Genomic DNA, 16,470 nt, shown 5'->3' on the forward strand with positions numbered 1-16,470 from the left:
AAGTACCTATATGTAATAAAAACCTGCCCTGTATGTATTTTATGTATAAGTACCTATATATAATAATAACATGTCTTGTATATATTGCATATGTGTAAGTATCTATATGTAATAATAACATGCCCTGTAGTTAGGGCTGGGCGATATGGGCCAAAAGTCGAATCACGATAAAACATTTCATATCGTTCGATATCGATACACACAGTGATAAATGTCAAATCATTATTTCTTCCAAGTTTGAAGGCTGATTTTTGCTCCTGAGTGTTTAACTGCTGTTTTAAACTATCCTTTATGGTCAGAACATGACAAACACTCGCCAAACAGTGGAACAATTCAAAAACCTGTCATGGGACAGTGGGAGAAAGTGTCTGGTTAGTTGTTTTTACCAGCTGGAAAAGCACAGTCGCATTTTTTGTAACAGTCATAATTTAAGAAAGTAGATAGAAAATAGATTATTTTATATTTATATTATTCTATATTTTAGCTGTCTGGTGATGAGTGCTAGGCACTCTGGTTGAAGGTGCTAAACTGTTTAGTCTCTCAACAACTTCAGCTTAATACGAACAGCAAACATTAGCTGGCTCGGTAGGTCAGTGATGGATCACACCGCCTTACTGCAATCACACCTACCACATCCATGTCATGAGCATATCACAGTATTCCAACAGCAGCTAGCAGACGACTGGGTTTGTCTGTTCTTTCATAGTAGTTTGAGGGATGAACAGTATTACATCATACACTCGCTGTGTAAAAGCATTGACTGCAGTTTGCTTCTCTTGCATCAGACAAACAGAATCCTCCTTTTAAGCACATTTAAACTGAAATCAGTGCTTTTTTTGTGTTGTTTGATCTACAGTAACATCAATTCGACGTGCTGTGTGAGTGAGAAAGCGCTGCTTTAAGTTGGCCAGCTGCTAAAATCAGCTAGCCTGGGAAGATAGCATTCTCTCGCTCTCCAATGCCTCACAGCTTCCTCAGTTTGCTTTCGTTTAAATCAGGGCTGTAACTTGCATGAACCCACTTCTTTCTTTCTTTCACTTTCATTGCTTGGGAATGCACTAATACTTAAATATGACTGTTTGGTGCTGTAACAGTGCTGTAGTTGTGAAGAGCAGACGTGATTTAACGCTGCTAAAGCTTGTTAGGCTGTAAGCAAAGAGGTGAGTTCACTTTAGGACAGTACAGTTACGCCACTTATCTCGTTACTTGGTCACAGGAGAACAGATCGCCGATCGCTCCACTCAAACAGGCAATATCTAACTCCACGTTTCAGACATTGCTAAAGTATATTTGGCGACTCAAAGTATATTTGGCAGCCCCCAAACCCCAGTCATGTCGAAAAACTCAGAAGTGTGCCCTCTAATGGTGACAGCGGAGTAGTGTCGCTTTCCTTGCAGGGCTGACGCTAGAACGTGTGAGAATGGTGCATTATATCGAAAATTTATCTAACATTCTTATAATTCTATAAAAATTATATTGCGATAATAATCATTATCGTTTTTTTGCCCAGCCATACCTGTAAGTATTACACCTGTAAGTGCCAACATGTAATAATAACAACAACATGTCCTGTATGTATTGTATGCATATGTAATAAAAGCATGCACACTATATGTATTATTTGTATAAGCACCTATATGTAATAATAACGACAACAACAACAGCATGTATGTAGCCTATAATTTTCTGAGCCTAACATTAAGCCCGACTCTAATCTTAAGCTCTTTGACTTTCACAAAGTGAAACACAGAGCTTTAGCGTTGATTCAGTAGGTGCTGCAGGTCAGTGCTGTTATTTTCTGGTTTATATTGAAAATAAATGAGAACAGACATGTTTGAGTTGAGTAACTCTTCAGACTGAGTGTTTGAATCTCACCGCAGCTCCGTGTCACAGGACTGAAGGGTGTGTCACTGTGTTTACATTAACACGACGGTCCTGCAGTTACAGCTACTCTACACGTTCAGACTGCAGGACTTACACAGACGGCTCACAGCACAGACGCTCAGACTGACTCGGTCTAATGGCAGACTCCACCAAACGGAGAAACAAAACCCACCTGTGATATTATACACAAATTTAACACTGTTGTACACATTTCAACAATATTTCTAACACAACCCCATTTCCAAAAAAGTTGGGACGCTGTGCAAAATATAAATAAAAACAAAATGCAATGATGTGCAAATCATTTAAACCCTATATTTAAGTGAAAACAGTACAAAGACAATATATCAAAATGTTAAAACCGAGAAATTTTACTGTTTTTGAAAAAGTATATGCCCATTCTGAATTTGATTCCAACAACACGTTCCAAAAAAGTTGGGACAAGGCAACAAAAGGCTGGTAAAGGTTGTGCAATGCTAAAACACCTGGTGGTTGATTGACAAGTCAGTAACATGACTGGGTGTAAAAAAGCTTTTCAGTCTTTCAGAAGTAAAGATGATGAGGGGTTCACCGCTCTGTGAAAGACTGCACAATCAAATGGTGCAACAATTCAAGAATAACGTTTCTCAACATAAAATAGCAAAGAACTTTTGCTTTTCATCATCTACGGTGCGAAATATCATTAGAAGATTCAGAGAATCTGGAGAAATCTCTGTATGCAAGAGACAAGGCCAAAAAAACATTATTTGCTGGCTGTGATCTTTGGGCCCTCGAGTAGCACTGCATTAAAAACAGACATGATTCTCTAGTGGAAATCACTGCATGGGCTCAGAAACACTTCTGAAAACCACTGTCTGTGAAAACAGTTTGTCACTGCATTCACAAATGCAAGTTAAAACACTAAAAAGCAAAGAAGAAACCATTTATAAGCAGGATCCAGAAACGCTGCTGCCTTCTCTGGGCCAGAGCTCATTCAAATGGACTGAGGGGAAGTGGAGAAGTGTCCTGTGGTCTGACTGATCAACATTTGAAATTATTTTTGGAAATCATGGACACTGTGTCCTCCAGGCTAAAGACAGCTCAGCTTGTTATCAGAACACAGTTCAAAAGCCAGTATTCATGATGGTATAGGGGTACATTAGTGCACATGGCAGAGGTGCCATGCACATCTGTGAAGGCACCATTAATGCTGAAAGATATATACATGTTTTGGCAGCATATGCTGCCATCCAGACGACGTCTTTTTCAGGGAAGGCCTTGTTTATTTCAGCAAGACAATGTAACACCACATTCTGCATGTATTACAACAGCATGGCTTCATATTAAAAGAATCCAGGTCTGCCTGCAGTCCAGAACTGTCACCCACTGAAAACATTTGGCGCTTTACAGAATGGGAAAATATTTCCCTTTTAAAACTACAGCAGTTGGCCTCCTCAGTTCCCAAGCACTCAGAGTAATGTTAAAAGAAGAGGTGATGAAGCGCTGTGGTAAACACGCCCCCATCCCAACTTCTTTGGAACATGTTGTTGGCATCAAATTCAAAATTCATTTAAAAATATAGTTTACATGATTTGCATATCATTGCATTCTATTTTTATTTATATTCTGCATGGTGTCCCAACTTTTTTGGAAATGGGGTTGTATGAACAAAAGTACATTAGCATAATAAAAACATCAGCAGCCATCCTGGAGCCTGAATTCTGTCTGTACCTCTGCCCACTTTTATAGATAACAGAGTGTCATATAGCGTCAGGCACCACATAATCAAGACTCACCAGAGTTTTGAAGAGCGTTGTGACCTCTCGAGTGAACACGGCCAGGTTCAGGAAGCCGGTGGAGATCTCATTATTGTCCTGAGAGAGGTGACTGTTCCCTAGGTTCTCCAGAACCTCTGTGTAATGTTCCTTACACTCCACATGACCTGGAACACAGAGGAACAAAACAAGCTGAAAACACAAACTGTGCAATGCAGAAATTCTCTAATACACACAATGATAAACATAACAAGAACAGTATGATATGCACATATGTCTCTAGAATGCAAGATTCGCATAATGTGTAATATATAATGCATTAATGCATAAGTTGTACAGTTCGCAGTTTGAATGAATTTAGATACATGGAACAATATGCATAATAAATAATAATAATAATAATAATAATGATAATAATAATAATGCATTTCTTGAAGAACATGCAGAGTAACTGCTTAAGCACTTCCTAGGTGGTTGCTAGGGTGTTGCCAAAGGGTTAGCAGTTGCTAGGGTGTTGCCCAACGATTACTATGATATTTCAGGAGATTGAAAGGTGTTGATCAGTGGTTGCAATGGTATCCCAGGTGGTTGCTAGGGAGTTGCTAGGTGGTTGCCAGGGAGTTGCTAGGTGGTTGCTATGGTATCCTGGGTTGTTAGAAAAACGCTGGTGAGGAGAACTACCTTGTTGTAAAAATGTTGTAAAAGCACTATATATATATATATAAAATATGCATAAGTGAGGGAATGTGCTTGTCTCTGCCTCCTTTCCTCTGGTATGTTCTGCTGTGGTTTAGTAGGGCGGCGGAAGACTGGCAAAGCAGGACGTCTTGCCTTTGTAACGACTGAAACTGCCTGTTGCCTTGAAACCATTTTTTTCTTATCTTGTAAGGAACGCTGTGTGATGAAGCACTTATGTAACACTGCCTGTAAATGCTCTGTTTGTTGTGCAACAAACTGAACGCTTTGCTCATGAGAGATCGACTCCTTTTTTCTTTCTGAGCGAGACATTCCCAGAGCTCTGTGGAGGGGAGAGTGTGGACAAGTGCACCGGCCAAGGTGAGAGAATGAGACAAGTCTAATTTCTTTCACTGGTGGTTGCTAGGGTGTTGCTGGGTGGTTGCTAAGGTAGCCCAGGTAATTGCTAGGGTGTTGCTGGGTGGTTGCTATGGTCTCCTATGTGGTTGCTAGGGTGTTGCCAGGTGGTTGCTAGGGTGTTGCTAGGTGGTTGCTATGGTATCCCAGCTGGCAGCTAGGTGGTTGCTATGGTATCATAGGTGGCTGCTAGGGTATTGCTAGGTAGTTGCTATGGTTCCTCACATGGTTAACAGGGTGTTGCTAATGGACTTGTATCAACACAACATAAGCTGGGTGCACAAATGTTTGCATCCCCTTCGTTCCTATGGGGAAAAATTAGTCAATGACTCCATGCAAACCAAACATCTGACCAAAAAGCTGTATATAGCATACATTTTGGAACGGTGTAGATATTTTGTAAACTGCAGGACGAGTTACTGGACAAAAATATGAACCAAGAAGAAGAAGAAGGACACGAAGAAGAAGAAGAAGAAGAAAAAGAAGAAGAACAAGAAGAAGAAGAAGAATACACTGTCAGATTACATTAGTGTTGCGCATTGCTTTGCACTGCACAATCACTACTAATAAGTTATGTATAATACCAAAAACAGTTTGTTCCCGCCACACAAGCTGATTGGTTGAGAAACGTTCTACCTGTGCTGCTATTTCACCATAACATTTATAATGTTATAATAATATTATAATCCATTATAATGAATTATAATATTCGCACAGTTTGCATGTATCTACATACACACATGGTAAAAAACTGCTTTATCTGCTCTTTGGCACAAACATGCAGTAAGAACTCTATAGTCTGTTCTGTATTTCATCACTTTCACTGACTCAGCTGAGAGTCAACAGAGCTGATTCAGCACAAACAACACAGCAGCTTCAACACAGCTGCATACACGTCACCATCACTCAGAGGTCACGACCTCTTAACACAGGCCTGAAATGTTAGAGCAGTGACAGAGAGAGAGGTCAGAGACCGAGCCCTCAGATATTACAGTGGACGGTCCAGCAGGTCAGAGACTGAGCATTGATATGATCTATTATAAGATATTATCATCTTATCGGATATTGTCCATTATGTAAATAAATGAAAAGAGCTAAAGTGTCAGCGCTGGGCTGAGAGTGGACAGAGTGCTGTATATGTTTCATCACTCAACGTGGTCAAAGACAGCTTCATGGACAATCAAAACTGACGAATCACAGGCCTGTTTTTCCACGACATGTATCATCTCAGACACGTCTTCTACTGTGTAAATGGGACTACTTGAATGAATGAATGAATGAATGAATGAACGAACGAATGAATGAATGTTTTGCTCCTCCTCACTCTCTGTGTGCTAGAACATACAGAGCAGTGAGTGATGACTTACAGACAGAGAGAGAGAGAGAGAGAGAGAGAGAGAGAAAGAGAGAGAGAGTGAGAGAGAGAGTGAGAGAGAGAGAGAGAGAGAGAGAGAGACTTCATCAGACAGAGGGAAAGACGGGGATAGAGTGAGAGAGAAAGAAAGAGAAGGGAGAGAAAGATAGAAATTGAGAAAAGAAAGAGAGAGGGAGAGAGACAGACAGAAAGAGAGAGAGAGAGAGACAAAAAAAAGCAGGAGCTGGAAAATGGGGCCTCACTGTGGATTTACTGGAATAAAGCATCTGATACTCATTAGAGAGAGAAAGAGAGAGAGAGAGAGAGAGAGAGAGAGAGAGGGAAGAAATTGAGGGAGAGAGTGACTGAGACAGACGGGGGGGGGGTGATGTGGGTTGTGTTGTTTAACTCTATGTTTCTGACTCAGATGAATCTGAACAGCAAGAATCAGCTCTGTCCTCCACAATAACACAGCACTGTGTAAACAGGACATTCTGAAACATTTTTACTGGCAAATAAATGCATAGATAAAATTATGAAATATATTTATTATAAAAAATGTTTGCCAGTAAAACACACACACACACACACACACATATATATATATATATATATATATATATATATATTCTTTTTTTAGTAAATATAAATAAACGTAACTACAGAAAAAAGTAAGCCGATTTTTGTGAGTTAGTTTAAAGAGCACGTTTACCTAAAACTTTTGCACAGTACTGTGTAAATCACTCATTCATTCATATGATGGTTTACAGTGGGATCTAAAAGTCCACACTGAAAATCTGAGATTTCTCATTTAAACTTGGAAACAACAGATATTTTTTGGAAAATGTAAACAAAGGAAAGTTATGACAGTTTAAATGCAAAAGAAATATCAAACATCCTGCACTATTCCTCAGTCACTATTCAGATCTGTGATACTGACCGTGTTAAGTCTTTTTCTTTTATTGTTAGGTAAGTGTTTCTAATAAAGTGGCCAGTGAGTGGAAGCACAAGACTGGTGTTTCTAATAAACTGGCCAGTTAGTGTAAGCACAAGGTAGGTGTTTCTAATAAAGTGGCCAGTGAGTGGAAGCACAAGGTAGGTGTTTCTAATAAACTGGCCAGTTAAAGGAGGCACAAGGTAGGTGTTTCTAATAAACTTGCCAATGAGTGGAAGCACAAGGTAGATGTTTCTAATAAAGTGGCCAGTGAGTGGAAGCACAAGGTAGGTGTTTCTAACAAAGTGGCCAGTTAATGAAAGCACAAGGTTGGTGTTTCTAATAAAGTGGCCAGTTAATGAAAGCACAAGGTTGGTGTTTCTAATAAAGTGGCCAGTTAATGAAAGCACAAGGTTGGTGTTTCTAATAAAGTGGCCAGTTAATGAAAGCACAAGGTTGGTGTTTCTAATAAAGTGGTCAGTTAGTAGAAGCACAAGGTAGGTATATCTAATAAAGTGGTCAGTTAGTGGAAGCACAAGGTAGGTGTTTCTAATAAAGTGGCCAGTTAGTGAAAGCACAAGGTAGGTGTTTCTGATAAAGCGGCCATAGAATTTGCATGACAGTGTGTTAACGTGTAACACTTACTGAGTCCGGTGCTGTGGATGCTCTTCACCATCTTCCTCATCCTCTGCAGACAACTCAGATCCTGCTCCAGAGACTACGCGCACACACACACACACACACACGCACGCACGCACACACGCACACACGCACGCACACACACACGCGTTATTACAGGCTGTGCAGTGTAACACTGAAAGGTTTCACTTTTAATTCCACATTTTTTTCTTCTTCTACAAACACACCGACTGCTGACAGGTGACTCTGATGACTCAACAGTAATGTCAGTCAGGTAAACAAACACCCTCAGACACCCAAACACACACACACACACACCCAAACACATACTGAGGTTATAGACATGGGTGTAGTGAATTCCACCATCTTGAAGGGAAGGTCTGACACAAATAGAGCTTAACATTCAACAAACTACCGAACATCAGAAAACTACAGTAAAAAATCTTTAACAATATATATTTGGTCTATAAACAGACCATTCAGTCGAATTAGTTTGCACTGTGGACCCACACTTAAAAAAATATTAAAACAAACAAAGTACTCAGATTGTGGCAGTTGTGGGGGGAAGGGGGGTGGGGGTCTGGCATGCCACTGCTGCTGAAAATATCCTAGTGGAAACAATGATCTATCCAACGGCTCTAATTTGTGCTTCTAGATGTTTTCAACATTTTCAGCACTGTAAGCTTGCATGTAACAAAAGACTGCGACTCCATAATGACCTTGTAATTCAGAGTGACATTTGGGGGAAAATGTAAACAAACCAAAACATATCAGGTTCGCAACTTTTTTGTTCACACAATAGCGGCTAATTCTGAAAAATTCATTCATTTTTCCCTTAGACAAAACCTGCTCAGGCCTGGATTTCCTAATATGGGCATGATGCAGACTACAGAATGACAACACGGCTTCAGAGACCCACTGGGCTGTCGAGCAGTGGAGCTGCGTTCTCTGGAGTGATGGAGCTCCATCCAATACCTTTGGGATCCAACATCAGTACCTGACCTCACTAATGCTCAATCAAATCCTCACAGCAATGTTCAACATCTAGTGTAAAGCCTTCCCAGAAGAGTAGAGGCGGTTACTGCAGCAAAGGAGGACAACCTCACTATTAATACCCTTCATTTCAGAAAAATCACTGTGTTAAGAATATATACATTTTCCTACACGCATAAATGTGTGTGAGAGGAAAGTGAGAGAGTGTGTGAGTGTGTGTGTGTGTGTGTGTGTGTGTGTGTGTGTGTGTGTGTGTATGTGTAAACAGAACAGTCTGACGCAGATTCACTTCCAGAGAATCGAAGCCAAACACGTGTCTGCTTATCATCTATGAGCAGTCAACTCAAGTCAAGGTCAACTCATCTTAAAGATCTTACAAATTAAACACAGTTCCAGTTTGAGGTACACACCATTAAAAAAAGGTTCTTCAAGGGTTCTTTAGTAAATGGAGTGGTTCTATTTAGAACCATGAGCTCTATATAGAACCATTTCATGCTTAAATTGTTCCCTGCATGGTGAAACAGTTCTTCAGATTAATGGAGAATGTGTTGTATATGGTTCTTTTGGGAAATGGTTCCATACAGCACCAAAAATGGTTCTGCTATTATAACAAGCTTGACACTGTAACAATAGCAGAACCCTTTTTGGAGCTATACAGAACCCTATGCAACACATTCACCATCAATCTGAGGAACACTTTTATGATGCAAAGAACCCTTTAATCAAGCAAAGGGTTCTTTGAGTGTTCACAGTTCTATATAGAACCATTTTCTTTATTAAAAAAACCCCTGAAGAACCATCTTTTTAAGAGTGTTGTAACAATAAATCAAGCCTTTTTAGTGCTATATAGCCCCCATTTCAAAAAGGTTCCATATAGAACCATATACAGCACATTTTCCATAAATCTGAAGAATGATTTCACCAGCAAATAACCATTTAAGAACAAAATGGTTCTATATAGAACTCACAGGTTTAAACAGAACAATTCCCTCTACTAAAAACCTGAACTGAACCTTAACCTCAAACCCAAAAAGGCCAATTCTAGAGAAACCTACAGAGTCAGAATTGTTCACAGTGGTGGTGATAGGAACCAGACGTCCACCTCTAAAAGCTCCCTCACAGAAAGTTATGAATACATTGCCTGATGTCTGAGATACTGTTTTATGATAGTTTTGAGAAGATTTTGGCTTTAAAGTCCATTCATGGTGGAGGGATACACAACATGCAGGGTGATGTGAGGCAAAATAGTCCCCAAAGAAAACATATTATTCCAGATTCATGAATATTTTCCATCATCAACTTTCCATATAAAACTCAGAAGACACGTGTAGGTTCACTGGTGGTTCTGGATAGTAAATAAAATGTCTATATTTGTGTTGTAGTCATGGTGACCCCTGGTTCCTATCACCACCACTGTAAAGAAATCTGAACCATTTCACACCAAACCACTCTGAATCACTCTTGACCACTGAATTAGGCAGAAATTTTGAAATATCAGTGGAATTCCCCTTTACTGGCACAAAGACTCAAGGTTAAGAGAGTTAAGCTGAACTGGAAAGTGAACAGATCAGGACAGTTGGCGCTGAGCTACAGACAGACGGCTGTTCAAGACTCTCTCCATTAATCAGGCTGTAATTTCAGTCTGCACACATGCTCTGTTTACAGCCCGCAGCGCTAACCTTGGAGCGTCTCTCTCTCTTTCTCTCTTGCTTTCTCTCTCTTCTTCTAAACAGCCTTATCTGCCTTTATCACAGCCGTCACTAATCAGTAAAAGGGTCAGAGTTACTGCGGTGCATTTAAATAAGACACAATTCGGCCTTCAAGATGGCTGCTAGTGTTTTTAGCTACGCTAGCATACTTTAGTCCAGGGGTTCTCAACATTTTCAACCCCAAGGCTCACCTGTTTATAAATACAGAGCCCAGATTTTTACTGAAAATACACTGCCTTTGGTCTCGATTTCTCTTTTTGAGGGTATTTGTGATTAATCTGAAACAGCCAAACCTCAGTCAACTCACCGGGCTTTCGGATTAGTGCCGTCATAATCAACAAAAATAATAAACCTTTCTTTATATCTAGGGTAGGGTGAAGTGTTGGGCTACATGGCCCTCCAAACAGAGGTTTTTCAGAGACACGATAATAAATAATTGCCCCTCTTTGAAGGCATGTGATGCTCTAAATGTAACTAAAGCCCAGCAGTGAGGTTGCTGAACTTTACCCTCGTCTGCTATCACTGCAGACTGGCAGGGTCACCTACAGAGCAGCGCTAGTAGCCTGATAATGAAGTACTGATGTTCTTTTTATTTGAGGGTCCCATTTCGTAGAGGATGATTTCAACCACTACCCCTTGCAACTCAGTTCCAAGAGGCAAAGAGACACTGGAAAACAAGGGGTAGGGGTAAAAATAAGAAAATGGGATTGGGCCCATGTTTATAGATAACAGTGAGTCAGAAACTACATAATCATGGCTTTTCGAGATACTGAACACCTCCACACAGCCTCAAGGACCAGCCACACTAGTGTTTGTTAGCGGAATTTCATAAGCGAACACATTATTTTCAATAGAAAAGAGTGATTTTGTGTAGAGTTAAATCTTGGTGAGCTTTGACACATGAATTAGCATCTTCGGCCAATAGTGTTACTGGCTCCGCTGAGCGCTAAGTCTCATCACATAGCATGAAAAGCTAATTTTAGCAGCGTTTAAGCACAAATTTTTATATATTTCTTCTGGCTATGAATAAATACAAAAAGAGAGTCTTTACTTTTGTGGTGTCACTGTTTGTTTCTGAAAAGTTAGCCAGCTTACTAGCTGCAAATGAGCGCTTGAGCCTGACGTTTAGTGGCTGTGCTTTGCTATTTAACCGCTCACTCATGCTGAAGTTATAAGGCGTGTTTCAGCCTGGACTGCTTTTTGAAGCAGGCAGCCAATCAAAACAGAGCTTAATTACATATTTCGCTCTTAAAGGCACATGGGCTTAAATTTGTGCTAAAAGTAAAATAAATAAAAGTTCACAAGCAAAATATTAAGTATGAAAATGTAATGTTGCTGCTGGAACAAAACTTTGCATCTCCAAAATTGTAACTTTACAGGACAAGGGAAAACATTCTTAACCTGTAAAGGAAATAAATGTGACCAGACTTTTTTCCCCAAATAATTTTGGACGATTTCTGTCACTCCATTGATCATGAAATTCTAACACAAAATAAAGGCAACTGGAGTTTTTAAATAATGCAAATATTAAAAAATAACAAAAATTAAAACATGAGGATTTGCTTCAACAGCACTGACATATAATTTTATAAATATGCTATAAATACAAATAATGAGAATTAAATAAAACCAATTTGGTCACAATCATCTTGCTAGTTGTTGCTATTTATTTTTTCCAATTTACAGATTTTGCGCAGCAGTGTTTCTTTTACTTCTGATTTTGGCACAAGTAGACTTTCAGTGTCTACTGGTCAACTGATTTGGAGCGATGGGCCCTCAGACTCAGCACTGCACTTTCAATATATTATAAATCCACACAAACATCGAGGAAAAATATCAAAAGAAAATAAGGGATATGGGCCCTTTAAACAAAAAACAAACTCTGGCTCTTTAACCCAAACACACCTTCAGGCTACACACTGACCTTCACACACACGTACACAGTCTATAATCATCAGGTGTAAACACAGATCTCCTTAAAAGCCCAGCCAGGTTTCTTCTCTTTCTCTTTTTTAAACAAACACGCAGGTTTGTTTTTATACTGTGTCCGGACAGAAAGTCATACATACAGCCAAAAAGTGTTATTTACATACATACGAGAACCTACATAACTGTTTAGAAGTCAGCAAAAAGTTAGAGAGAAAATGAGACTCCTAACAACCACCTGGAAGACCTGGTAGACACCAACACTGCCCCCATCAGATAAACAGCACTTAAAGCTTTCATCTTTGAGAGAGAGGAGAAAATCAAGCTGCTCCAGATCTGAAAACATCCACAGGTGTTTCTGTCCATCCTTCCACTGTGAGAAGACGACTCAGCGCTATGGGTCTGAAAGGATGTGTAGCTGTTTAAGAAGAACCTCACTGAGAAAAGGAGACACATCAAACAACGAAGCTGAACAATGGACTGACCACCCCCGAGTCCAGACCTCAACACCACTGAATGTGTTCGATTACTGCAGAAAATCATCAACCAACTTCTAAGAATGAATTTTGGAGGCATGTCTGCAGATTTCTTTGAGAAAGTGAAAGTGAGTCTATTTCTGTTAAATATGATTTTGATGCTGAAAAATGAAGTAAAGTATGTAATGGCTGTTTTGACTATAAATGGTTTGGATCTTTCAGCTTTAGAAATGGAACATGGAACTCTACAAAGTCAGCAGTGTTTTTGTCCAGAAAATGTACACACACATACACACACACACACACATACACACACACACACACACACACACACACACACACTCACAGGAGGCCCTTCAGGATTCTTGGCTCGTGCTGCCAGAGATCAGATGTACAAACAGAGGATCAGTTCAGCTTAAGAATACAGTTACACACACACACACACACACACACACACAAGGACCAACCTGTGTGTATCTGTGTGTATCGCGTGTGTGTGTGTGTGCTTTTTTGGTCTTCTGTATGAGTGTATTTAATTGCTGCTGTGCTTCACCTCACCCAACCCTAACTCTGTAATCCAGGTGAGTCTCTGTACAGGTGAGCCTCTGTACACCTGAAACCCTATACAGGTGAGACTCTGTACAGGTGAGTCTGTGTACAGGTAAAACTCTGTACAGGTAGGACACTGTACAGGTGAGGTTCTGAACAGGTGAGTCTGTGTACAGGTAAAACTCTGTACAGGTAGGACACTGTACAGGTGAGGTTCTGTACAGATGAGTCTGTGTACAGGTAAAACTGTGTACAGGTGAAACTCTTTACAGGTCAGTCTGTGTACAGGTGAGACTCTGTTCAAGTGAGTCTTTGTACAAGTGAGACTCGCTACAGGTGAATCTGTGTAGGTGAGGTTCTGTACAGGTGAGTCTGCATACAGGTAAGACTATAATTTAGTCAGTGTACAGGTGAGACTCTGTACACGTGAGTCTGTGTACAAGTGAGGTTTTATACAGGTGAGTCTGTGTACAGGTAAGACTCTACACAGGTGAGCCTGAGAACAGGTAAGACTATGTATAATTTAGTCTGTGTACAGGTGAGTCTCTGTACAGGTGAGTCTGGTTACCGATGAGACTCTGTACAGGTGAGTGTGTGTACACCAGTGGTCACTAAACCTGGTCCTGGAGATCTACCTTCCTGCAGAGGGTATTTTCAACTGTACACCTGGACCAGCTTATTAACTCTTTCAGAAGCCCCTGATTGGCTGGATCAGATGCATTACTGTAGGTAAGGTTGGGGCAGCATGTTAGACGCAGTTTGGAACTGAACTGTGCAGGACGGTTGGAGGACACTGCTGTACAGGTGAGTCTGTGTGCAGGTAAACTCCAGTTCTCACCTACATCTCCAGGCTTCATTTGAATACTGAACTCACTGTCTTTAAATCATTAACTTCAAAATGACCAACAAAATCCCCAGAAGAAACAACTTCCTGCTGTAAGAGTAACAAAACACCTTCCCGCTTCCTCAGGTGAGTCTCCACACAGGTAACCTCCTCACCACAGTTCACACAGACATTTACACCAGTATACAGTACACACACCACATTCTCTCTCTCTCTCATTCTTCACTCTCTCACTTTTTCTTTTCTCTCTCTCCCTCTTCTCTTCCCCTCTCTTAATTTTTTTTAATTTTTAAAACGTTCTTTCTCTCTTTCTGTCACTCTCTCGCTGGCTCTCTCTATATTCTCTTTCTTTTTCTATCTCTCTTTCTCTTTATTTCTTTCTGTTCTGTCTCTCCTTTTCTAGGTTATCTTGTTCTCTCTCACTGTTCTTTCTGTCTCTCTCTCTCTCTCTGTACTCTTTCTCTTTCTTTTTTCTCTCTCTTCCTTTCTCTCTACTTTCTATTTCTCCTTTTCTGTCTCACTGTCTCTCTCTATACTCTTTCTCTTTCTTTGTTTATAACTCTTTCTCTTTCCCTCTCTCTCCTTTTCCTTCTCCCTCTTTCTGACATTCTCTCGCTTTCTCTCTCAATACTCTATCTTTCCCTTTCTTTTTTCTATCTTTATTTCTTTATGCTCTCTCTCTCTCTCTCCCTCTCACCTCCTCCAGAGCGCTCACGGTGCTCCTGCAGTCTCCGACTCTGCTCTGGAAGTCTGAATTGTTCGGGTTCTGCAGATCTTCGCTGGTCAAACACACGAAGTCACAGACGCTCAGTTTCTCCGGCATGGCCGCGCGAGACACAGCGACAAACACACACAACACAAAAACCGAAACGGAGCGGGTCCCACGCGCGGCTGAGTCCTCAGTTAGTCCGTCAGTCGGAAAAAAAACTCCTTCAGGTCCGCGAAAGAGCGACGACCAGGCGGCTGCAGCGAGAACGAAGCCATATCCGCCAGCACGCGCCTCGGTCCGCGAGCACACACCGACTGAGCGAGAGAGAGTTAGTGAGAGTGTGTGGGGAGAGAAAGCAGTGCGCGCGCTGCTCAGCTCACTTTACCGTTCTGACTGGGTGTGCGCGCGCGTGTGTGCTTTTCTCCTCCTGTGCGAAGGGGGGCAGCAGCGAGCCTGATCAGCTAAATAATAAACAATAAAAAAACACCATTATTATTATTATTATTATTATTATTATTGTTGTTGTTGTTGTTTTGTTATGCTAATAATATTTTTGAATATATTCGCTATGTATGCTGTATTTTATGCTGTTTTTGAGCTTGTTCATTCAAAATAAATTGATATTAAAATAATGTAATAATATAAATGATTACTTTTAATGGAACTTTTAATTAAATAACGAGTAACAAAAACAATACAAAAGCTCCCCAATTTTTATTACAGTTATTATTACTACAGTTATTAACCAAGGCAACTTTATATATGTAGCTAATTTTCAAGATAAAGTAATGACCATAGAGTGAAAGGAACAGAGATGTATAGATATACTTACTATTACTCTTATTATTTACCTTAACAGCATTTAGCACGTTAGTGTTATCATCTCTGTTAGCGTCTCTCAAGCTGCTAATTGGCTATTTTTTCTGGAGCCTGTAAATTTAGATATTAATCCTGCTTCTCTATGTTTTGCCAATCTTTCTGAATTGAATTGAACTTGTGCTTTTTCAGTGATCAGTGTGGCTGTGTCCCCTTTATTGACCCTCTTTATCGACCCTCTTTATTGACCCCCCTCATTTGATTGACATCATATTGTAGCATGTTCAATAAATGTTTTGGCACGTTAGTTTATGTTATGTGTTCTCCAGCATGTATTGTACTGGGTAAAGAATGGGCTGCTAGAGAGAGTGAAGTTTCGCTTATGCACGGCGTGGCTGCGGCCGAAAACAGGTGGACAAACACGGCACCACGCCTGTCCCCCTTCATAGCGGTGAGCGTAATATATATAAATTAGAGCTCACCTGACTGAGAGGTGTGAGTGGAGCTGAAATTCGTTGGTTTCTGTTTGCCGCCCAGTTCTAATCTCCTATCATGGCGCTGGCGGTGAAGACCTGGTTGTGCAGGTTAGTTCTACAAGATCCAACAGGCCAAATCTCCACCACGGCCAGAAACAACAGCCACGATTTAACAATATAAAACCTGTTTACTCAACTTTATGCTTTATTCAGCCTCTTACTCTGAAGTCCAGTTCAAGTTGGAGATTTTCCTGCTTACTAAACCTGATCATTAACTACTGGTGACTGGGGATCAGTTGTAATTTGCAGGTGACT

The 16,470-nt window shown here is 40.4% G+C and overlaps 1 protein-coding gene across 1 annotated transcript in view; it reads right to left on the reverse strand.

Moving 5' to 3' along the window:
• Nucleotides 1-15,237, reverse strand: part of asap3 (ArfGAP with SH3 domain, ankyrin repeat and PH domain 3) — a 56,895-nt gene extending 41,658 nt beyond the window's left edge. Inside the window, exons 1-3 of the mRNA XM_036593334.1 lie at nucleotides 14,852-15,237; nucleotides 7,664-7,736; nucleotides 3,660-3,805 (exon numbers count right to left, since the gene is read on the reverse strand). Of these exons, the coding sequence (XP_036449227.1) occupies nucleotides 3,660-3,805; nucleotides 7,664-7,736; nucleotides 14,852-14,977 (345 nt within the window). The 5' untranslated portion in view covers nucleotides 14,978-15,237. The remainder of the gene's footprint in view (nucleotides 1-3,659; nucleotides 3,806-7,663; nucleotides 7,737-14,851) is intronic.
• Nucleotides 15,238-16,470: the final 1,233 nt, after the last annotated feature.

This window comes from Colossoma macropomum, unplaced genomic scaffold, assembly GCF_904425465.1.
Source record: "Colossoma macropomum unplaced genomic scaffold, Colossoma_macropomum, whole genome shotgun sequence".
In the NCBI taxonomy this organism is placed as follows: Eukaryota; Metazoa; Chordata; class Actinopteri; order Characiformes; family Serrasalmidae; genus Colossoma; species Colossoma macropomum.